General features: G+C 46.4%; 1 protein-coding gene across 1 annotated transcript in view; it reads left to right on the top strand.

The window, feature by feature from the left end:
- LOC138658809 (zinc finger ZZ-type and EF-hand domain-containing protein 1-like) overlaps positions 1–25,694 on the top strand; it is a 280,359-nt gene that overhangs the window by 77,853 nt on the left and 176,812 nt on the right. The window contains exons 14-15 of the mRNA XM_069745866.1: positions 5,940–6,034; positions 24,145–24,287. Coding sequence (XP_069601967.1) covers positions 5,940–6,034; positions 24,145–24,287 — 238 coding nt within the window. The remainder of the gene's footprint in view (positions 1–5,939; positions 6,035–24,144; positions 24,288–25,694) is intronic.

Genomic DNA, 25,694 nt, shown 5'->3' with positions numbered 1-25,694 from the left:
TGTATTCATATATACATACTTTGTCGCTATACCCCATGAGCCATTAGGTTAATTTTGGGTCACTTTATTACACTGAGCTATGGTCCGTTTTTCCTGAGTGTCTTTGATGGTGCTTATATGTTTTTAATTATGTTTTTATTGTTTGTGGTGTGTTTTCTTTTGAACTGTCAATAAAATCAGCTTGTATTTTACGTTTATTGCTGTTTATTATTGTAGGTGTGCGACTTTTTGCAGTAATGCTTTTCTTCTTTGGATTTTCAGTATAGTTTTTATTACTGTTACCGCACCCTCATGAATGTCTATATATTGTCTATATATTGTATATGGCTGTGCGCTCAAAAATCTAGTTTTGCTATACATATTGAGGCACCTGTCAGTCACCGATAAGATAGCCACTAGGCCAAAAATCCCAGAAACAGCAGAGATTTAAGTGATTAAAACTACAGGTTATACTGAATGTTGTTTTTTTTCTTCCAGAAAGTTAGGCTGGGTTCACACTGCGTTGTGTGAACCCGTTTAACGGACTACGTAGTCCGTTAACGCCGCCATTACTTGCAATGGCGAACGCATCGCTAGCGCACGCCCACAATGGGCGTGCGCTAGTGATGTGCCGTCATTTGAGTGACGGACCCGAGACGCGGGCTGCAGCGTTTCCGGGTCCGTCACTGCTAGCGCAGATGGAGCTAGCGCTGTGCAAGCGCCGGCACTTGCGTTAGTGCAGTCCGTTTAACGGATATGTTGAATGGACTGCACCAACGCAGTGTGAACCTAGCCTAATATGTCAATCTGCTCTCCCGCTTTATAACATTCTACCTGCGGATTGTACTGTTTTTCCATGGTGACTGGTTTCCTTTAATAGAGCAATACTTGACAGCTCTGGGGTGCACATACTTTTTTTTTTTTTTTTTGTAACTTGTTTTTTTTCTTGGTACAAAGTGTGCCTTATAGCACAAAACATACAATAAATGAACAAAGTATATACCGGTACCTTGTTCAGTGTCTTAACCCCTTTCTGACATCGGACGTACTATCCCGTCCATGTGGGGTGGGCCCCTATGACCATGGACGGGATAGTACGTCCAGCGCGATCGGCGGCGCTCACGGGGGGAGCGCCGCCGATCGCGGCCGGGTGTCAGCTGCCTATCGCAGCTGACATCCGGCACTATGTGCCAGGAGCGGTCACGGACCGCCCCCGGCACATTAACCCCTGGCACACCGCGATCAAAGATGATCGCGATGTGCCGGCGGTGCAGGGAAGCACCGCGCAGGGAGGGGGCTCCCTGCGGGCTTCCCTGAGCCCCCCGCAGCAACGCGATGTGATCGCGATGCTGCGAGGGTCTCCTCCCCTCCCTCCCTGCTCGAGCCCCGGATCCAAGATGGCCGCGGATCCGGGTCCTGCAGGGAGGGAGGTGGCTTCACAGAACCTGCTCAGAGCAGGCACTGTGAAGGCTGCAGCGCTGCATGTCAGATCAGTGATCTGACAGAGTGCTGTGCACACTGTCAGATCACTGATCTGTGATGTCCCCCCCTGGGACAAAGTAAAAAAGTAAAAAAAAAATTTTTCAAATGTGTAAAAAAAAAAAAATAAAAAAAAATATTCCAAAATAATGAAAAAAAAATATATATATCATTCCCATAAATACATTTCTTTATCTAAATAAAAAAAAAAACAATAAAAGTGCACATATTTAGTATCGCCGCGTCCGTAACGACCCGACCTATAAAACTGTCCCACTAGTTAACCCCTTCAGTAAACACCGTAAAAAAAAAAAAAAAAAACGAGGCAAAAAACAACGCTTTATTATCATACCGCCGAACAAAAAGTGGAATTACACGCGATCAAAAAGACAGATATAAATAACCATGGTACCGCTGAAAACGTCATCTTGTCCCGCAAAAAACGAGCCGCCATACAGCATCATCAGCAAAAAAATAAAAAAATTAAAGTCCTGAGAATAAAGCGATGCCAAAATAATTATTTTTTCTATAAAATAGTTTTTATCGTATAAAAGCGCCAAAACATAAAAAAATGATATAAATGAGGTGTCGCTGTAATCGTACTGACCCGAAGAATAAAACTGCTTTATCAATTTTACCAAACGCGGAACGGTATAAACGCCTCCCTCAAAAGAAATTCATGAATAGCTGTTTTTTGGTCATTCTGCCTCACAAAAATCGGAATAAAAAGCGATCAAAAAATGTCACGTGCCCGAAAATGTTACCAATAAAAACGTCAACTCGTCCCGCAAAAAACAAGACCTCACATGACTCTGTGGACCAAAATATAGAAAAATTATAGCTCTCAAAATGTGGTAACGCAAAAAATATTTTTTGCAATTAAAAGCGTCTTTCAGTGTGTGACGGCTGCCAATCATAAAAATCCGCTAAAAAACCCGCTATAAAAGTAAATCAAACCCCCCTTCATCACCCCCTTAGTTAGGGAAAAATTTAAAAAATGTATTTATTTCCATTTTCCCGTTAGGGTTAGGGTTAGGGCTAGGGTTAGGGTTAGGGCTAGGGTTAGGACTAGGGTTAGGATTAGGGTTAGGGCTAGGGTTAGGGCTACAGTTTGGGTTGGGGCTAAAGTTACAGTTAGGGTTTAGATTACATTTACGGTTGGGAATAGGGTTGGGATTAGGGTTAGGGGTGTGTCTGGGTTAGAGGTGTGGTTAGGGTTACTGTTGGGATTAGGGTTAGGGGCGTGTTTGGATTAGGGTTTCAGTTATAATTGGGGGGTTTCCACTGTTTAGGCACATCAGGGGCTCTCCAAATGCGACATGGCGTCCGATCTCAATTTCAGCCAATTCTGCGTTGAAAAAGTAAAACAGTGCTTCTTCCCTTCCGAGCTCTCCCGTGTGCCCAAACAGGGGTTTACCCCAACATATGGGGTATCAGCGTACTCAGGAGAAATTGGACCCCAAAAGTTGTTGTCCTATTTGTTCTGTTACCCTTGGGAAAATACAAAACTCGGGGCTAAAACATTTTTTTTTGTGGGAAAAAAAAAGATTTTTTATTTTCACGGCTCTGCGTTATAAACTGTAGTGAAGCACTTGGGGGTTCAAAGTTCTCACAACACATCTAGATTAGTTCCCTGGGGGGTCTAGTTTCCAATATGGGGTCACTTGTGGGGGGTTTCTACTGTTTAGGTACATTAGGGGTTCTGCAAACGCAATGTGACACCTGCAGACCATTTCATCTAAGTCCTCATTCCAAATGGAGCTCCTTCCCTTCTGAGCCCGCCCATGCGCCCAAACAGTGGTTCCCCCCACATATGGTGTATCATCGCACTCAGGACAAATTGGGCAACAAATTTTGGGGTCCAATTTCTCCTGTTACCCTCAGGAAAATACAAAACTGGAGGCTAAAAAAATAATTTTTGTGGGAAAAAAATTTTGTTTTATTTTTACGGCTCTGCATTATAAACTTCTGTGAAGCACTTGGTGGGTCAAAGTGCTCACCACACCTCTAGATAAGTTCCTTAGGGGGTCTACTTTCCAAAATGGTGTCACTTGTGGGGGGTTTCAATGTTTAGGCACATCAGTGGCTCTTCAAACGCAACATGGCGTCCCATCTCAATTCCTGTCAATTTTGCATTGAAAAGTCAAACGGCGCTCCTTCCCTTCCGAGCTCTCCCATCCACCCAAACAGTGGTTTACCCCCACATATGGGCTATCAGCGTACTCAGGACAATTTGTACAACAACTTTTGGGGTCCAATTTCTTCTCTTACCCTTGGGAAAATAAAAAATTTGGGGCGAAAACATAATTTTTGTGAAAAAATATGATTTTTTATTTTTACGGTTCTACATTATAAACTTCTGTGAAGCACTTGGTGGGTCAAAGTGCTCACCACACCTCTAGATAAGTTCCTTAGGGGGTCTACTTTCCAAAATGGTGTCACTTGTGGGGGGTTTCAATGTTTAGCCACATCAGGGGCTCTTCAAACGCAACATGGCGTCCCATCTCAATTCCTGTCAATTTTGCATTGAAAAGTCAAACGCCGCTCCTTCCCTTCCGAGCTCTCCCATCCGCCCAAACAGTGGTTTACCCCCACATATGGGCTATCAGCGTACTCAGGACAATTTGTACAACAACTTTTGGGGTCCAATTTCTTCTCTTACCCTTGGGAAAATAAAAAATTTGGGGCGAAAACATAATTTTTGTGAAAAAATATGATTTTTTATTTTTACGGTTCTACATTATAAACTTCTGTGAAGCACTTGGTGGGTCAAAGTGCTCACCACACCTCTAGATAAGTTCCTTAGGGGGTCTACTTTCCAAAATGGTGTCACTTGTGGGGGGTTTCAATGTTTAGCCACATCAGGGGCTCTTCAAACGCAACATGGCGTCCCATCTCAATTCCTGTCAATTTTGCATTGAAAAGTCAAACGCCGCTCCTTCCCTTCCGAGCTCTCCCATCCGCCCAAACAGTGGTTTACCCCCACATATGGGCTATCAGCGTACTCAGGACAATTTGTACAACAACTTTTGGGGTCCAATTTCTTCTCTTACCCTTGGGAAAATAAAAAATTTGGGGCGAAAACATAATTTTTGTGAAAAAATATGATTTTTTATTTTTACGGTTCTACATTATAAACTTCTGTGAAGCACTTGGTGGGTCAAAGTGCTCACCACACCTCTAGATAAGTTCCTTAGGGGGTCTACTTTCCAAAATGGTGTCACTTGTGGGGGGTTTCAATGTTTAGCCACATCAGGGGCTCTCCAAACGAAACATGGCGTCCCATCTCAATTCCAGTCAATTTTGCATTGAAAAGTCAAATGGCACTCCTTCGCTTCCAAGCTCTGCCATGCGCCCAAACAGTGGTTTACCCCCACATGTGGGGTATTGGCATACTCAGGACAAATTGTACAACAATGTTTGGGGTCCATTTTCTCCTGTTACCCTTGGTAAAATAAAACAAATTGGAGCTGAATTAAATTTTTTGTGAAAAAAAGTTAAATGTTCATTTTTATTTAAACATTCAAAAAATTCCTGTGAAGCACCAGAAGGGTTAATAAACTTCTTGAATATGGTTTTGAGCACCTTGAGGGGTGTAGTTTTTAGAATGGTGTCACACTTGGGTATTTTCTATCATATAGACCCCTCAAAATGACTTCAAATGAGATGTGGTCCCTAAAATAAAATGGTGTTGTAGAAATGAGAAATTGCTGGTCAACTTTTAACCCTTATAACTCCCTAACAAAAAAAAATTTTGGTTCCAAAATTGTGCTGATGTAAAGTAGACATGTGGGAAATGTTAGTATTTTGTGTGACATATCTCTGTCATTTAATTGCATAAAAATTCAAAGTTGGAAAATTGCAAAATTTTCATAATTTTCGCCAAATGTCCGTTTTTTTCACAAATAAACGCAGGTACTATCAAAGAATTTTTACCATTGTCATGAAGTACAATATGTCACGAGAAAACAATGTCAGAATCACCAGGATCCATTGAAGCGTTCCAGAGTTATAACCTCATAAAGGGACAGTGGTCAGAATTGTAAAAATTGGCCCGGTCATTAACCTGCAAACCACCCTTGGGGGTAAAGGGGTTAATACTGAGATTTTCACTTAAGAAAATCAAGCATCATTATCAACAGTGATACAGCTGCCTAGTTTTGCAGTGGTCCCTTGCCTTGATGTCTGTCGTCCTGCCATGGGTTTGTTAGCACAGGGCTTCAGTTTATTCTTCATTTCTTGGAAGTGTCTGAAATTGTCTTGATAGTCGTGTAACAAACGGCTTCCTCGGCCACAATTATCTATTTAATCCATGACCTGAGTTGGAGCATGGACACAATAGAATTAAAACGATTACCGGTAGTTGAACAAATGTATTAATTTAATTGTTTTTGAACAACCACCTGCTTTTTATATTCTGGCTTTGAATGCAGAGCAAATGTTTTTGTATACTCATTGGTGGTTACATTTTTTTTTTCCAGGAAAAGGGCAATCGATCACGGCACAAATCCCTTCTGGATTTATCAGGACTAGACCTGGAGCTCCTCTGGAAGTTTTATAAGAAATTACAGGACAGGTAAACTCTTCATTTATTTGTTTTCCATCAAAGCCTGAAATAATGTCTCATTTACTCTTGTGTCCAAGTATTGCAACTAGAATACGACCCAAACCTTAACAAGAATGACATCCACACTCCTATTGGTTATTGAAGGATTCACGACCATGGTGAATGGCTCTATACGTTTGGTCTGTAGTAAAAGTCACCTTCATGTATGGGTTTTCTAGCTAAGCCATGATCCAAAGACCCTAATCATGGGAGTTCAGTTGCCAGGACCCACTATTCTTTAGAATGAAGCAGCATTTTTTTTTTTTTTTAATTGGTTTTATTGAAGTAGTCTTCAAGGTAAACGTTACAAACATAAAGTAAAAGAAAAAAAAATCATAATTGTATCACATCGTAAACAGGAATATTAATTATGTAGTCTACAATTACAAACAGTAATTACAGTACATTAAAGTGAACCTGTCAGCAGATTTTGCCGCTATAAGATGCGGCCATTGCCCCCGATCTGACCTGCAAGTGACGAAAAATACGTTTTATTATACTCTCCTGCGGGGTAGTCCTGTCCGATGGGTGTCAGGTCTGGGTCCAGCTCCTCCCATCTTCCTGCGATGCCACTCTCCTGCTTTATCGCTCCCCGGCATCGGTGCTCCTGCGCAAGTGTACTTATTTGCCATGTTGAGGGCAGAGAAAAGTACTGCAGTGCGCAGGCGCTGGGCTTCTCTGACCTTTCCCAGTGCCTGTGCACTGCAGTACTTTGCTCTGCCCTCAACAGGGCCAATAAGTACACCTGCGCAGGAGCACCGATGCCGGGGAGCGATGAAGAAGCAGGAGGGTGGCATCGCATGAAGATGGGAGGCGCCGGACCCAGACCGGTGACACCCATCGGATCAGAACCGCCCCCACCCCCCGGGTGGGCATAATATAAAATATTTTTCTTCACTTGCAGGTTGGAACGGGGCTTATCTACAGCATTATAAAATGCAGTAGATAAGGCCTGAAAGGCAATGGCCGCATCTTATAGTGGCAAAATTTGCTGACAGGTTCCCTTTAAGGCACACATAAATATAATGCAGATTCGTCCAGCTGGGTGCGACCAATTAGCGAAGCGTGGTTCAACTCCCACGCCAGTTCGAGGCCGCCCACGTAGCATATAACACAGCCCACGTAGTATATAGCACAGCCCACGTAGTATATAGCACAGCCCACGTAGTATATAGCATAGCCCACGTAGTATATAGCACAGCCCACGTAGTATATAGCACAGCCCACGTAGTATATAGCACAGCCCACGTAGTATATAGCACAGCCCACGTAGTATATAGCACAGCCCACGTAGTATATAGCACAGCCCAAGTAGTATATAGCACAGCCACGTAGTATATAGCACAACCCACGCAGTATATAGCACAGCCCACCTAGTATATAGCACAGCCCACCTAGTATATAGCACAGCCTTGTAGTATATAGCACAGCCACGTGGTATATAGCACAGCCACGTGGTATATAGCACAGCCCACGTAGTATATAGCACAGCCCACGTCATAAATAGCAATGTGGGCACCATATCCCTGTTAAAAAAAGGAATTAAAATAAAAAAGTTATGTACTCATCTTCCAGCGGCTCCCAGATCCAGCCTAGGCCTTAAGTGATGCCCCTCCCGACGTAGTATATAGTGGTTCAAATTCCGCGTGTGACCAATCAGTGAAGCCAGAGCCGGCTCCAGGTTTTTGAGGGCCCCGGGCGAAAGAGTCTGTGGGCCCCCCTCTTTAACACATACCACGATTCATGTTGTACAGATACAGCAGAGAAATATAGCACAGCCAGGTAGTGTATAACACAGCCCATGTAGTATATAGCACAGCCACGTAGTATATTGCCCAGCCACGTAGTATGTTACCCAGCCACGTAGTATATTGGCCAGTCACGTAGTATATTGGCCAGTCACGTAGTATATTGGCCAGTCACGTAGTATATTGCCCAGCCACGTAATATATTGCACAGCCCATGCAGTGTATAAAACAGGCCACGTAGTATAGAGCACAGTGATGTAGTATATTGCCCAGCCACGTAGTATATAGCGCTCCCACATAGTATATAGAACAGAGATGTAGTATATAACACAGCCCACACAGTATCTCACACAGCCCACGTAGTATATAGAAATGTGGGTCACATTATCCTTGTTAAAAAAAAAAAAAAAAAAATTAAAATGAAAAATAGTTATATACTCACTCACCTTCCATCGGCCCCCGGAACCGGCCCAGGCGTTTACCGATGCTCCTCGCGACGCTCCGGTCCCAAGAGTGCGTTGTGGTCTCGCAAGATCATGACGTAGCGGTCTCGTGAGACCGCTACGTCATCATCTTGCGAGACCGCAATGCATGGACCGGAGCGTCGCGAGGAGCTGGAAAGGCCTGGGCTGGATCCGGGGGCCGACAGAAGGTGAGTATATAATGATTTTTTTAAATTATTATTTTTTTTAACATTAGATCTTTTTACTATTGATGCTGCATAGGCAGCATCAATAGTAAAAAGTTGGTCACACAGGGTTAATAGCAGCTTTAACGGAGTGCGTTACACCGCGGCATAACGCGGTCCGTTAACGCTGCCATTAACCCTGTGTGAGCGCTGACTGGAGGGGAGTATGGAGTGGGCACTGATGGCAGGGGAGTAGGGAGCAGCCATTTCGTGGCCACACTGTGCCCGTCGCTGATTGGTCGTGGCCGTTTGACCGCGACCAATCAGCGACTTGGGATTTCCGTGACCGACAGACGGAAGTGACCCTTGGACAATTATATAGTAGATTACACACATCTGAAGCTGTAGAATTATGCTAGTAGAGCAGTGATCAAGACATATATTAACTCAAAGCAAATTTACACTCCTAAATTAATTTAAGTCAGTTAAGTTATTAAAAAAAAATATCTGATGATACCCTTAAGCACTATCAAATCAATTATCATCAAATGGAAAGAGCATGGTACAACAAGAAGCCTGCCAAGACTCTCAGCCCGGGCAAGGAGGGAATTAATCAGAGAGGCAGCACAGAGACCAAGGGTAACCCTGAAGGCTCTCCAAGCTGAGACTGGAGTATCTGTCCATACGACCCAATAAGCCATAGAGATGGCCTTTATGGAAGATTGGGCATAAAAAAGCCTTTGCTTACACACACTAAATTGTAAGGCTCGTTTTGAATTTGCCAAAAGACATGTGGGAGACCTCCCAAATATATTAAGGAAGGTACTGTGGTCAGAGGAGACCAAAATTGAGCTTTTTGGCCACCAAGGTAAACACAGTCTTTCGCCAAACCAACATGGCTGATCACCCCAAGTACACCATCCCCACAGTGAAACATGTTCGTAGCAGCATCATGGTGTTGGATTGCTTTTCAACAGCAGAGACAGGGAAAATGGTCTTAGTCGAGGGAAAGCTGGATGGTGCGAAATGCAGAAATATTCTTGAGCAAAACCTGTTTCAGTATGTCAATAATTTGAGGCTGGGACGGAGGGTCACCTTCCAACAAGACATATTATCCAAAGCATACTGCTAAAGCAACACTCGAGTAGTTTAAGGGGAAACGTTTACATGTTTTGAAGCTGTCTAGACAAAGCTCAAACCTTAATCCAATTGAGAATCTGTGGTCATACTTGAAGATTGCTGTTCACCAGAGGAAACCATCTAACTTGAACGAGCTGCAGCAGTTTTGCCCTTAAGTATGGGCAAAAATCCCAGTGGCAAGATGTGGAAAGCTCATAGAGATTTATCCAAAGAGATTTGCAGCTGTGGTTGCCTCAAAAGGAGGCTCTACAAAGTACTGACTTGGGGTGGGTGAATAGTTATTCATAATGATGATTTCAGTTTTGTCCTCTATTTGTTTGCTTCACAATAAAAAAACAAACAAAATTGTTCTCATTTGTAAGCATGTTATTTACATGAAATGTTGCAAACCCTCAAAAAAAGTGAAATTCCGGGATGTGAGGTAGCAAAACGTGGAAAATAACACAATATAAGGTAAAAGTGAGGATAATGTGATGACGTCTAATTGCATTGGAGGTGAATCGCAACACTTTCCCCAAATTTGAAGGCATTTTCTCCTTCGCCTCATTGGGGGCCATAGACCATGGGTGCATGCTGCTGCCTCTAGGAGGCTGACACTTGGTGATACAAAGAAAGTGATCTCCTCCCCTGCAGTATACACCCTCCTGCTGGCTCTCAGCTAACCAGTTCTTGCTTAGTGTCTGTAGGAGGCACATGGGTCTGGTTCACCCCGAATCATCAACAGGCGAGTATACCTCCCCGTATCCTCTCCTGCGATGTGGGATGCCATGCCAGAGCTATCTTAGGGGCGACTGTTCCCTTCAGAGCGCCGATCTCCCCGCACAAGTAACAGACTTAAACACGGAGTGTCGCCTCCATGTACCCCCTACTGAGCCAGGCTACAGCCGGACACAGCCCTGTGAAATCCTACGGGAGTTAACCCTTAGGATACACAGAGGCCCCTATGGCGTCCGTGCTGCTCCCGCTGCACCACCACTAATTAAACAGCGGTGCTGCAAGGAGCTGGACGGCCCCTCTCCTCCTCCCTTCTAAAAGGGGATGGTGGATGGAGGGTTCCTTCATGTCTACAACCCTCACCTGCAAGCAGAGTGCCGGCTCTGCCTTCTCTCCAGCTACTGCGGTAAGTTTAGAATCCCGGGGGGCTCCTGCAGCGTGATCCTCTGGACTTTCCGGCCAGCATCCCTTCCCCGCTGCCGTGGTTCTAATTTAGTCCCCGGCTTCGGCCCATGCTAGGCCGCAAGCCGATAACCCCAAAAATTTAGTCCCCGGCCTGCGCTAGGCCGCAAGCCGGTTACTGTTCCTGCAGGGGAACCGCAGTCGCACACTGGCAAATTGAGCTCTCGGCAGGCGCCAGGCCACAAGCCGATATCTCTGCCTGTATTCCGGCGGCAAAAAACTTTAGTCCCCGGCTTTTGGCCTCAGCTAGGCTCCAAGACGGTAACTTCTAGCAGGCACCGAAAAATTTAGTCCCCGGCTTGCAGCCGATCAGGCCGCAACCCGGAGGCGCTGCCCACGCTATGGCGCGTTCCGGTGGCCCCTCCCACGATTCTGGCGCTTCTGGTGCAAAATGAGAGGCGCCTGTTGTGTTCTCGGGGGCCATATTCTTACCCCCCTTTCCTCCGGAAATGGATCCTGTATTTGGGCACCGAGATCAGTGCTATTCTGCAACAGGAATCAATTTAGCTTTGGCCACCTGAGCAGGATCTGGGACATATCTGCTCAGGGTAAGGGACGCAACCCCCCCTTCCCTCAGCGTTATCCCCTTCTACCATTTTCTGTAAGTAGCCCTGTAAAAGGGCTCAAGAAAATGTACTTTAGGACTTAAAGCTCTCCGTTTACAAGCCTGCACACTTTAAGTTCAAATCTCAGCAAAGCCTTACAACAACTCTAATAAGACTTTTTCAGTCTCTATTTCACCGCATGTAAATCCTGCCAGCCTGCTTTTATCCCAAAGCGCAGAACTCGACACTCTGCAAGCCAGTGATCTCTAATACGCTCAGGAGGCCCCCCACTGTCAGAGTCCAGGGTAGTTAGTCCCTCTACGTTCACATTTGCGTTGTGCGATGTTGCGTCCGAGACGCAACGCAAAACAAAACGCACCAAAACGCACGCTAAAACGCAGCGTTTTGCGACGCAAGCGTCCTTTTTTGCCGATTTTTGGACGCAAAAAAAATACAACTTGCTGCGTCCTCTGCGCCCCACGCTTGCGGCAAAAAAAACGCTTGCGTCGCAAAACGCAGCACAACGCATGTCCATGCCCCCCCCATGTTAAATATAGGGGCGCATGACACATGCGTCGCCACGGTTGCACCCGACACAACGCAAATGTGAACGTAGCCTAAGCGGGTATCATCACTGTTGGACTCTCCAAAGCCATTGGATCCATCCATGGATCGCTGATCCTATCACTGAGGTGGATGGATCCTCTCATACCAGGGGGCCGTCGGCTGGCAGGGGCCGCATGCAATCCAGATACCTGCAGGCATCTGGAAAACGGACATGTAGTTTGTCTACTAAGCTATCATGTGTCTTGGCATCCGCGATCACCGCTCCTCACTCTAGCGAACAGGATTTACTTATTGAACCCGTCTCCCGCACTCCATAGGTTGCTGAGGACTCCGGTTCTGCTCACGCTGTTTTTCAACGGATTCTCTACATAGGAATGCCTGGGCTGATTTTTAGAGGTGACTGGTCCCTTAAAGGGCACCGATCTCCCCTCACCACCAATATTTAAGATCATGGAGTGGCGCCCCCGTATCCTCTCCTGTTTTGTAGGATGCAATTCCTGGACTTTTTTTTTTTTTTTTTTTAAAGGCGACGGGTCCCTTAAAGGGCACCGATCTCCTCACACTGTCAACAGACGAGCACATGGAGTGTCACCTCCATGTATCCTCTTCTGCAGCCAAGCCTAACGCCGGACAATGAGCCCTGTCCACCCAGAAACCTGAACTCTGTGGATGTACAGAGGCACCCTTTTTGGCATCCGATCACCCCCCTCTCTCCGCATCACCACTATTTATAGCAGAAGGCGGAAGATCCCTTTCCACTCCCCTGTTAAGAGGATGGTGGATCACGGGTTCATCATTTCAACTCTGCATGACTTGTCAGTCACCCGCACAGGGGTGTCCGGATAAGTGACCGTCAAAGAAAGCGGCACTAGCAAGAGACTACTTTTTTCCTGACCTGCTGGATGCAGCCGTGCATTCTGCAACTTGGCAGATTAACCTGGGTAGAATCTCCTGTGGTATACCTACCGGTATCCCTGCTCGATGGGTCATCCATTAATAAGACAACGGACTGACAGATAGCAATCTGGTTCGTTTCCGCCTTGCGGCCTCCGGTTCAGCGCTCTACCCTTCCTTAGCCGCCGCGTGTGTTGCCAGAGCAATGGTCTCCTGATCAGAGGCCTTCAATATTTTCTTTTCTAACAGTAACCTTTTCCTGAAGACTGTACAGCTGGTCAATTGGGCAAGCAGACTAACTGCTTCACGCCTCTCGGATGCATCTACCTGAGTGGCGCTGTCAGTAGCAAATGCCATTACACTCAGAAGGACATTAAAGCTCAGAGAATGGAAATGTACTCTGCGTTCAAAAGGCCTCTGACATCACTCCCTTACCAGAGTGATTGGTTATTCGGTGAGAAGTTGGGAGTGTTCCACAAGCAATAACAAAAGTTTGCATATTTCCTATAGACCAATCAGCAGTGGATCAGTTGTCCAGGACGGTCTAGATCTAAGGGATCTTGGTTCCAAAAAGGGGACCGCTAAGTAAAACCGACCCTGAACCTCAAACTTCTACCAAGCTTGACAAGGTCCTCTTTCTTCGGATGGAGCTCCTCCTCTCAGCCATTACTTTAACGGATAAATGTGGAGTTTTCTCACATCCACCGACATTTGGGATGCTTACCTTCACATTCCTATATCTTCCCCTCTTCAAAAAATTCCTTCGCTTTCCCTTTCACGAATAGCATTTTCAAATCACATCCTTGTCCTTAAGCCTTGTTACCGCACCCAGAGTGTTCGCAAGGGTTATGGCGGCCGTTATGTTCCTCTTGCACCCTAGAGGCGTGGTCGTCCTGCGCTATCTGATCGACTTTCTAGCCGCTCTTCCAGCCCTGCGCTGAGTCGTCTATATCTATTGAAATACCCTCTCTCTCCTGGGCTGGCAGCTAAACATAGACAAGTTTTTCCCTAATTTCGAGCCCAGCAAATATCTTTTTCCAGTTCACCACCTGACAGCACCATTGGAGGATATCCTTCTTGCCCTCAGTGGGACAGGAACAAGCGGTTAAAAGGACCCTCCCCACTCCACCCACCAGTGTTTTTCCTGTCCCACTATGGATAGGAATGGCAAGCTTAGCCTTTCCCTTCTCTGCCGCAAGATATCTGCGGCTGATACCTGCGATGGGGGGTCCCTCAGCCTCCCCAGTGTAGCGCTGCTCCTTGGATCGGATCAGTTCCTCCATACTGGGGGCTCTCAGTCCGGGCGCCTGTTTACTGGGGGGTGTATGCGGGGGCCATCTCCAACACGGCAGCCAATCCCAGCATGCGGCCGCGGTGAGCGCTCTCAGCGCGGCAGCCACTGCTAACTCCAGGACCAGCGGTCGTGTCACTTCCGGCCGACGGCCGCGTCCCTTCCGGTTGCGACAAGCGCCAGACAGCGGGATGCCAGCGCCGGCCTCAGGAGGTCTTTCAGCACGGTCAGACCGCGTAGGACGTGGTAAGGAGGGCAGGATCAACCAGGTAAAGAACAATCTAAAAATGGGGTATGTGGATTTATGTGCCGCAGGCAATCCTGATAAGGAGCACCCGGCTATTGTACCTTTTTATAATGGAGGAATCCACCAGACCTGAGGGGCCAGAGCTGTCACAGGGGCAAGGAGAGCCTCCCAACCCCGCACCTGAAAAGAAAAAGGCTGGGAAGAATAAATGTCCCATTTGCGCATCTAGATTTCCTGAAAACTGGCAGAAACCGCTCTGCAAATCATGCACATCTAAGATCGTCGGCGAAGAACAGACGTCATTCATAACTAATATGAGAATAATGATACATCAGGAGGTTTAGGCATCCATCTCGAGCCTGAATTTCCCCAGACCAGCCAGACAGAACCGCAAACATCGCGGAAAAGACCGAGGGAGTCCAGCCCTTCTTCTGAAGAACCATTAGGAAGAGGAAATATCTCTTCTCGGCAGCAGATATGGATGAACTCCTACATGCAGTACGTAACACCATGCAGTTACAGGACAGTCAAGAGGAAACCTCAATCCAAGATGAAATGTTTGGCGGTCTGCATACTCAACTCACGAAAGTTTTCCCGGTTAATAATCATATCCGTTCCATGATATTAGGAAAATGGCAGGAGGCGGAGAAAAGGCTAGTGGTACCTAGAGACTTTAGACTCCGTTTACCTTATAATCAAGACGATAAAAAGGTTTGGGATGAAGTTCCTAAGATAGATGTGCCATTAGCAAAAGTGGCAAAGAAGACGGCAATTCCGTTTGAAGACTCCTCCGCATTGAAGGATCCAATGGATCGCAGAGCAGATGAACTGTTGAGGAGAACTTGGGAATCCTCGGCTGCAATAATACGTGCTAATATAGCAGCAACCTCGGTAGCCCAGTCCATGCATTTATGGATGGACAATCTGGAAGAACATCTCAGGGCTAAATCCTCTAGAGATGTTATCCTCAAATCCCTACCATTACTAAAGCTGGCAACAGGTTTCATGGCAGACGCTTTGGTGGAATCTGTATGATTCGCCGCCAGAAGCGAATCTTTATCCAATGCAGCCAGAAGAGCAATCTGGTTAGAGACTTGGTCAGGCGATATTCAGTCAAAGAATAAACTTTGTGGGATTCCGTTTTCAGGGGGTAAAGTGTTTGAGCCTATTCCAGACGACATATTAGAAAAAGCCTCACAAAAAGAAAGGGTTCCCTGAGGAAAATACTAAAAAAATTCCAGCCCTTTCGTAGATTCCGACCTAGTCAGAAGACAGACTACAGGGGGAAAGGGAAGACTGGGAGATGGTCCTATCCCATGGGTGGAAAAGGTAGAGACTCCATCTTCCAGGGTTCAGGTTCAGGGAAACCGAATAAATGACATCAGAGTGGGAGGTCGATTACAAAGGTTTCTGGAGGGTTGGCAGAAAATATCCAAAAACCCTTGGATTCTGCAGGTGATTGCTCACGGTTACAAATTAGAATTCACCAGTCCTCTTCCAGAAAGGTTCGTAGTAACCAGATTTTCTCCCCTCTTAAACTCTCCTATGTGGCCAGACATCCAGGAGTTATTAGAAATAGAAGCAATCGTCCCAGTACCCATCTCAGAGAGAGGCAAGGGCCATTATTCACACCTATTTTCAATAAAAAAAACCATCGGGAGACTCCCAGACGATTATAAATCTGAAACCCCTGAACAAATGGATAAGGTACAGGAGATTCAGGATGGAGTCTATAAAGTCCACAATACCTCTCATAGACAAGGACATGGTGATGTGCACCTTGGATCTAAAGAGTGCATGCATACTACCATGTCCCAATACACGCTTGTTACCAGAAATTCCTGAGATTCGCCCTGACGAACAGAGGGGTAGTTTATCACTTTCAATTCAAGTGTCCTCCCTTCGGCCTAGCCTCGGCCCCAAGGATATTTACCAAACTAATGTCAGAAGTAGTCGCCTATCTAAGGAATCAATGTGCTGCCATAGTACAATACCTAGACGACTTTTTGATAATGGCGAGGTCAGAGAAGCTTCTCAAGATCGACCGCGACTTCACACTCTATATTTTACAAGATCTGGGATGGTTTGTGAATTGGGAAAAGTCATGCCTAATTCCAAATTCCAGAATAAATTTTTTTGGGGTCATATTAGATTCCAACACCAGAACATCTTTTCTACCAGAGGGAAGACAGAAGTCGTTAATCGAGAACATATATCGGTTCATAAAAAGCACTTCCTCTGTAAGGGAAGCAATGAGAGTTCTAGGCTTAATGACAGCCTGTATTCCCTGTGTGAAATGGAGCCAATTTCACTCACAGGGGTTACAGAAGCAAATCCTGAAATCTTGAGACAGAAGGCAAAATTATCTGGAGAAGAAGATGGTTCTTTCTCATTCGGTAAAGAAGTCCCCTAACCTGGTGGATCGTCCCGGAAAACCTGAAGGTGGGAGTTCCATGGATCCTCTATCCCTGTGTCACTGTTACCACAGACGCCAGTCAGTACGGATGGGGCGGGCACATAAGAAGGACATACTACCAAGGGAAGTGGAGTCCAGAAGTGTTGGTCAAGTCATAAAACTTCAGAGAACTGTATGCAATTTGGAAAGTGCTCTACCAGGCCCAGTCTCAGGTCAGAGACAGACACGTGAGGATTCTGTCTGACAACGTGACAGCAGTGGCATTTCTAAGGCACCAGGGAGGCCCAAGACATCCATCTCTACAGCACTTGGCAGACCAGATTTTCAGATGGGCAGAAAAATCCGTCCGGTCCATCTCGGCAGTTCACCTGGTGGGTGCCAAAAACCAGGTAGCAGATTTTCTAAGCAGAACGACAGTAGATCCCAGAGAATGGGAATTGAATCCAGAAGTGTTCAGCAATCTTTGCCAGCGGTGGGGGGACGCCTCTAGTGGATCTCTTTGCCACCAGATCAAATGCAAAGGCCAGAGCATTTTTCTCTCTCAATCCTCTAGAGGGAGCAGCGGGAGTCGACGCATCTCAACATTGGGGAGAAGGTCTTCTGTACGCTTTTCCACCCCTGCCACTGATCCCGAGAACACTCAGGAAGATACGGGACGAAAGAGCAACTGTAATCCTGGTGGTTCCATTTTGGCCCAAGAGGAGCTGGTTTTCTCTTCTATCCAGAATGACGACAGAAACACCTATCCTCCTGCCGAAGAGGCAGGTCCTTCTGTGCCAAGATCCAGTGTTACACAGCAATCCGGATTCACTACAGCTCTCTGCCTGGATCCTGAACGCCTGACTCTAAAGGCCCCGTCACACATAGCGAGATCGCTAGCGAGATCGCTGCTGAGTCACAAGTTTTGTGACGCAACAGCGATCTCAGTAGCGATCTCGCTATGTGTGACACGTAGCAGCGATCAGGCCCCTGCTGTGAGATCGCTGGTCGTGTCGGAATGGCCTGGGCCATTTTTTGATCGTTGAGGTCCCGCTGACATCGCTGAATCGGCGTGTGTGACGCCGATTCAGCGATGTCTTCGCTGGTAACCAGGGTAAACATCGGGTTACTAAGCGCAGGGCCGCGCTTAGTAACCCGATGTTTACCCTGGTTACCATCGTTAAAGTAAAAAAAACAAACGCTACATACTTACCTACCGCTGTCTGTCCCCGGCGCTGGGCTTCTCTGCTCTGGCTGTGAGCGCCGGGCAGCCGGAAAGCAGAGCACAGCGGTGACGTCACCGCTCTGCTTTCCGGCCGCTGTGCTCACAGCCAGAGCAGAGAAGCCCAGCGCCGGGGACAGACAGCGGTAGGTAAGTATGTAGCGTTTGTTTTTTTTACTTTAACTATGGTAACCAGGGTAAACATCGGGTTACTAAGCGCGGCCCTGCACTTAGTAATCCGATGTTTACCCTGGTTACCCGGGGACTTCGGCATCGTTGAAGACCGTTTCAATGATGCCGAAGTCTTTCCCCTGATCGTTGGTCGCTGGAGAGCTGTCTGTGTGACAGCTCTCCAGCGACTTAACAGCGACGCTGCAGCGATCCGGATCGTTGTCGGTATCGCTGCAGCGTCGCTAAGTGTGACGGTACCTGTTATGAAAGGCAATTCAGTACTACAATGGACATAGCGTTCAGAGCACATACAGTGATCTGACAATAACCCAAAATCATAGAACGAGCTCTGAGACGTGGGAACTCTGCAGACCGCAATCCCTAATCCTCTCCAAACAACACTAGAGGCAACCGTGGATTGCGCCTAACTCTGCCTATGCAACTCGGCACAGCCTGAGAAACTAACTAGCCTGAAGATAGAAAATAAGCCTACCTTGCCTCAGAGAAATACCCCAAAGGAAAAGGCAGCCCCCCACATATAATGACTGTGAGTTAAGATGAAAAGACAAACGTAGAGATGAAATAGATTCAGCAAAGTGAGGCCCGACTTTCTTAACAGATCGAGGATAGAAAAGGTAACTTTGCGGTCTACACAAAACCCTAAAGAAAACCACGCAAAGGGGGCAAAAAGACCCTCCGTACCGAACTAACGGCACGGAGGTACACCCTTTGCGTCCCAGAGCTTCCAGCAAAAAATTAGACAAGCTGGACAGGAAAAATAGCAAACAAATAGCAAAGAAGAACTTAGCTATGCAGAGCAGCAGGCCACAGGAATGATCCAGGGAAAAGCAAGTCCAACACTGGAACATTGACAGGAAGCCAGGATCAAAGCATTAGGTGGAGTTAAGTAGAGAAGCACCTAACGACCTCACCAGATCACCTGAGGGAGGAAACTCAGAAGCCGCAGTACCACTTCCCTCCACCAACAGAAGCTCACAGAGAGAATCAGCCGAAGTACCACTTGTGACCACAGGAGGGAGCTCTGCCACAGAATTCACAACAGGTACCTTAAGATCCAGAGGCCTGTCAGAAGAGGTTATCACCACACTCAAGGCAAGCAGGAATCCGGTGACTTCAGTGATCTATAACAAGATCTGGAAGCGGTATTGCTCTTTCTTAGGAGAGATTCCTATAGATACCTCAAAACCAGACACTCCTAAAATCCTTGACTTTTTACAACTTGGATTTAAAGGAGGCCTCTGGCCTAGTACTTTAAAAGTACAGATTGCGGCCTTTAGTGTGTTTTTGACTCATCATTAGCCTGCCATCCTTGGATAGCAAGATTTGTTAGGGCCATACAAAGAATGAGACCTCTTGTGAGGAAATCGTCTCCTCCTTGGGACCTGAATTTGGTCCTTAATGCACTGTGCAGATCCCCATATTTACTATCAGAGGACATGGACATAGCCAATCTCTCTTTTAAAACAGCTTTTCTAGTAGCCATCACTTCAGTTAAGAGATTGGGGGAAATGCAGGCTCTATCCATACAGGATCCGTACCTCCGGATCTTTGACGACAGAATAGTCTTAAGACTTAATCCAGCCTTTCTCCCCAAGGTAGTCTCATCTACAAACATAAACAAAGAAGTAATTCTTCCCTTATTCTGCCAACACCCTAGAAACACGAAGGAAGGGGTCTATCATAACCTTGACGTTAGAGAGACGGTTCTGAAATACCTAGGGGCGACTGAAGCTTGGAGACGAGACACGAACCTGTTCATACAGTATGGGGGACCAAATAAAGGTTGTAAGGCAGCGAAGTCAACCATTGCTAGGTGGATTAAGACTACTGTAAACCTAGCGTATACAGCCCAGGGGAAGGATCCCCCAGATATCCTTAGAGCCCACTCAACCCGAGCTATTGCTACATCATGGGCAGAGAGGTGGGAGCTTCAGCAGAACAGATCTGTAGGGCTGCGACTTGGACCAGTCTTTCTACTTTTGCCAGACACTATAAACTAGATGTCTTATCAGAGCAATTAGCTTTTGGTAGAAAAGTATTACATGCAGTAGTCCCACACTTGGTTTCCATTCTTTGGTATTCCTCCAATAGTGCTGTCAGGTGGTGAACTGGAAAATGGTAATTAGACCTACCGGTAATTGTATTTCCAGGAATCCATCCTGACAGCACTACTAGTTCCCTCCCACTGCAAATTTGTATTAATAAACTAATGTGATGTAACATTGGTGTAAATTTGTTGAATAAACTTTTTTTTTTTTTTTTGCATTCATCCAGATGTGGTACTTGGAAAATCACTGGTGGGTGGAGAGGGATGGATTCCTTTTAACCGTTTGTTGTTCCTGTCCCACTGAGGGTAAGAAGGATGTCCTCCAATGGTGCTGTCAGGATGGATTCCTGGAAATACAATTACCGGTAGGTCTAATTACCGTTTTCGTGGATGATCCTGGAATCTTCCAGAAGGTCGGTCATTCTCCCTTGAGACAAGGCCGTTGCCCTTCAACAGGGAGCTCGCGCATTTGTCCTCTCTCCCTCATTCCATTCGCCTTGCTAGGTGGATTCTGAGGGAAATTGGTGACGACAATGTAAGCTGTTTGCTTCGCTCTTCTCATTTCCTGCAGGTCAATCAGGCTTTCAGGGGGTAGCCTCTGAGCTCCTTCCTAATCCAGGGGAGATCCTTTCTCCCGGTTCAGCGGTTATTAGTGACTACTCATTGTTCTAGGGATCCGAACGATACGGCTAATTCTACAGCAGGTCCACTGCCTTTTGGCGGGTCATCCCACCTGATTCAACCCGACAATCCCACGTCTCTGCCATACGGCAATCATCTAGCACATGCCCACTGTCAGGCGTCATGGCCGAGGTACCTCACATTCTCTGTTGGGCCACGATCTATCATTTGGTGATCTCGGCACTACACATCTCAAGAGTAGAACTCTGGGTGGTAGACGCAGTCAGGGTCCCGCCTTATGTGAGTGGGAACTTCACTCGGAAGTCTTCCATCAGATCTGTCTTCTCGAGAGAACTCCAGATGTAGGTCGGATGGCGTCCAGACTGAACGCCAATGTACTCTACGTTCATGGTTTGGCCTCCAGATCTAAAAGCCATCGCAGTACATGCTCTGGTTCTTCCATGGTTCCATTTTACATAACCCCTCTTCCACTACTTCCGAGATCTTCTCGGAAACAGGAAGGGCCCCAGTGATACTGGGAGATCCTCACTGACCATGTCAGGTTTTCTCGATTGCGGAACTAGTATTTTTCCGTCTTATTGCAACAAACTGCAAATATGGACTTCCTCGCAGGGACTCTTCACCTGTGGTTCTTCCCTTAATGTTCCTAGGAGTCTTACAGTAGACTCCTTTTTGATCCGAACAGACTTTATTATCAGGAAGGTCGCCCCCTTTTTTCTCTGATCTCTTCATCCTGACGAGTATTCGGAGCTAGCCTCTCTGTTCTTTCAGCCTTTTTTTCCCTTATTACCATGAAAGCAAGGTTGGCCTCAGGCCATCCCCGTCCCTTGTTACCAAGGTGGTATGGTATTCCCACAGTTATGAGGGTATCGTTTTTTCCTCATCTCTTTCCACACCAGTCCACAAAACGGAATGGGTTCCCCATATCTGGACATGGTGCCTGCTCTATGTAGGTATGTCTCGAAGATGGCGTCCTTCCGAAGGTTAGACGCTTTATTTGGGCTACCTCACAGTTATAGGACGGTTCCCTGATGACGTCAGGAAGGGTTTCGCCGTTTTATCGGCCATGTTAGCCTGGTGGATTCGTTACACCATCCGGGAGTCCTTCCGTGCTAGATATCAGCCTATCTCCCTGTCTATCGAGGTTTCTAGGCACCAGGTGTCAGCAGTGCACGCCTGCAACCTTGCCGGTTCGTCCAGTCCGCACGCATTCTTGAAGCACTATGATTTCCAATCCTCCACAAATGTGTGAGTCTGGGCAGGCGGACTCTGCAGGCCGCGGTGGCGCACTTGTAAGTAGCAATTTCACAAGGCCTGATCTGATGTTGTTCCCACCCAGGGACTGCTTTGGGACGTCCCAGGGTCTGTCCCCCCAATGAGGTGAAGGAGAAATAGGGATTTTTGTGTACTCACCGTAAAATCCTTTACTCCGAGCCATTCATTGGGGGACACAGCTCCCACCCTATTATTAGCTTGTGCTTGTTATTTATAATTTGTCATTCTATATTCTCATGTATTGTTATTGATCTCCTACTGCTTTTGCACCGAACTGGTTAGCTGAGAGCCAGCAGGAGGGTGTATACTGCAGGGGAGGAGCTAACTTTCTTTGTATCACTTAGTGTCAGCCTCCTAGTAGCAGCAGCATACACCCAACGGTCTGTGTCCCCCAATGAATGGCTCGGAAAAAAGGATTTTACGGTGAGTACACAAACCCCTATTTTGAGGACTCTCTCTATTCTTATATTCGGTGTTCTCATATTGTATTATATCATTAACTAGTCTCTTCCACTGTGTTATTGTGGGAGGCCCATCCACCTTCATCCATCTCAGTGCTATTGCCTTCCTGGCAAGGAACATAGTCTCACAAAGAAATTTTTTTTTTATCATAATGGGGCCACACTTCCCCTTCTACAACTCCCGATACACAGTTTTGGTGTACAATCTACTGGGCTCTAATGATTTGTGACAGCATGTTAATCACTTGCCCCCAGTATCGTTGTATGACCACACAATCACCACTAAGATGCCAAAAGTCAGCACCTAAGTGCCTGCAGCTCTGGCACCTATCAATTTAATGGCATGATCATTGAAGCTGCAGTCCCGAGGAAGGGATGCTTCTCTCCCCAGGTCATTCAGACTGTGATCAGGGTGAGAAAACTCTCTTCAGGAATTTATCATCGCTCCTGAAAAGCTTTTTTTTTCACTGGTGTGAAGATAGACACACCGCTTCCATGACTTTTTCCTCTTCCATGTATACTTGCGTTTTTTGCACTCATGACTAGAGTCTGGTTTGTCTCTTGGTTCCCTCAAGGGCCAGGTCTCTGCACTCTCAATCCTGTTTCAACAAAGTTTGGCCTCTCACCCCCAGGTCAGGACCTTCCTTCATGGAGTTGCTATTCTAGCACTACTGTATTGTTCACCCGTGGATCCTTAAGCTAATTCTGAGCGTTTCAGTTCCTGAGCGGTGGCAGCGCTGGTTCAGTCGCTTCTCTGAGTATATAGAGCGGTGGCTGTCCTGCACCACAGGCCCTGACTGACAGCCGGCCCAAATGCAGAGCCAGTGTCAGGGCCGGGGGCGTGATTACAGCCGCCGCTCTGTATACTAAGAGCAGTGACTGGCACTGGCTGAGTATTAGGGCCGGCTGTCAGTCAGGGCCGGGGATGCAGCTTCAGCCACTGCTCTGTATACTAAGAGCAGTGACTGACACTGGCTCAGCATTATGGCCGGCTGTCAGTCAGGGCCAGGGGTGCAGGTACAGCTGCCGCTCTGTATGCTCAGAGCAGTGACTGACACTGGCTCAGCATTAGGGCCGGCTGTCAGTCAGGGCCGGGGGCGCAGTTACAGCCACCGCTCTGTATGCTCAGAGCAGTGACTGAACTGGCGTCGCCCCCGTTACTAAAACCAGAATATTGTTGGGGGGAATAAAGTTGATTTTCTCCCTGCAGTGATTGGCTACGTGCTGGCGGCGGGTTGGTTAATAATGTCTTTAAGCTGCAGATTAACCCCATATCTGCTTGTTAATAGCAATTTTTTTTCTGCTGGCAGGTTCCCTTTAAGCAGCAGGTTTTTTTGTTGCTTTCCCCTGTGAAGTGAGCGGTTTTGCAGTTCCCTGCACAGTAGATATGTGGGATCACCACTATGCACTATGATCAGTATGTCATTCTAATGATATGTTGCACTATTCTTACATAGGAGAATAGCTCTTCACCGAATAGGAATGTTTCTTTTCCATGACTTGTAATGAAAAATTAATAGAATCTGTAAGGAGTGATTATTTTGTTGCCAATTAAGCTTTTCTGATGATGGATAAAGATATATTAATTTTCGGGTTGTTTCTCCCCACAGCCCTAGAGAAGAGTATATTTCTGTGCAGACTATTCTGTTGCAGCTACTTCAGAGCTGTTCTGGTACCCTCACTGTGGAAACTTCCACCCCTAACTCTAACCAAGTGCAGTATGCTCAGGAATTATACGCTCACTTGTGTAAAGGTGGGTTCCTTTTTCTCATATTTCTTACTATTCTGTTCATGGGTTTTCCCAATTAAGACATTAATTAAGACCTAGTTGACTAGGTTGAAACAGAAGCTGAGTACTAAACTGGAGTGCCAGGTCCTGGGAAGATAACATGGAAGCCATGGATAGTGCTGATAGGACCGCAAAGAAGTGGTAGAATCTGTGGAAAGCAGGGACGACTTGAGGAAAAACAGGCCCCACTTTCAGATGGTTGAGGCGTCGTGTCACGGGAGCCACGACACAGGGGAACATGGGTCAATGGGCTTTCGCAATGCAGAAGGAGTTAGCGTAGGGGCTATACTGTCCTGAAGAGGCTTGAAACTGGACCCAAGATCCTCTTCACTCCACGTTATGGGGGGTGCAGGCAGGTAGCAGACAAAGGCAAGGACTCTCCGAACCAGTGCACGAATGTTGACTGCTCAGGAAACATTCTTGCATTCAGGCAGAAGTGTTGTGGCAATAATAATAATAATGTTTATTTCTATAGAGCCAACATGTTCTGCAGCCCTTTACAAATTGTTCTTGGTTTTTTGTCTGGATTATAGAGGGGCCATTCCATTATGTTTCCCTTGCCTAAGGGAGAAATGAGTAGAAGTTTAATAAAGGATGAAAAATATAAGCACCTGTGTATGCATCCTACAAGACACCAAGCTAAACTGAATAGCTTGGTTCCACTAGCCTATTGAGGAAGAGTATCCGATTTTGTTTTTTGTAAAGGGGTCATCAGCTACTTGGACAACCCCTTTTTATTCCTCATGTATAGCCGCTTTAAAATAAAAACACCTATATACTCCCCCAGAGCCTTGTCAGCGGTGTCTGCATTCACATTCCCACGGCTCACGTGAGGTTGTTATGTGAGCCCAGTGCCGAAACAGCGCTGGCATCGATTTCCCTGCCTTCAGACAATTCAAACCTCAAGAGTAAGTCTAAGAGCAGTCTCAGCCCTGACTTCCTGTTGTTGATCAATATGTCTGAAGGCGGGGATAGTGAAGACAGTGCTTATTGGGCACTAGGCTCATGTGACATAACCTCATGTGAGTGGCGGAATGGGAGGCGAGTATATGGGGTTTTTATTTTAACAAGGTAAAACAGTAATTGCTGCTTACCTGCCTATTGTGTATGGTCAATCATACACCCATGGTTTCCTATGTCCCCGATGAAGTGCCTGAAATAGTTATGAAATTATTCTTCTTGATAGTTTTTTTTTTTTTTCATGACAAAGCATCACTTTAACAGGGCTGTAGACTTATGTCCCCTGTATGCATGTTCAGCACAAGAATAAGCACCAATTAGGAATTGATTGCTTTTCCTGTCTATTAGGCTATGTGCACATAAATCCGCAGTGCAAAACCGCTGCGGTTTTTACTGCTGATTTATCGCGGT

Source organism: Ranitomeya imitator, chromosome 1 (assembly GCF_032444005.1).
Source record: "Ranitomeya imitator isolate aRanImi1 chromosome 1, aRanImi1.pri, whole genome shotgun sequence".
NCBI lineage: Eukaryota > Metazoa > Chordata > Amphibia > Anura > Dendrobatidae > Ranitomeya > Ranitomeya imitator.
The sequence above is the reverse complement of the archived record's forward strand: the minus strand, read 5'-3'. Positions and strand labels throughout refer to the sequence as shown.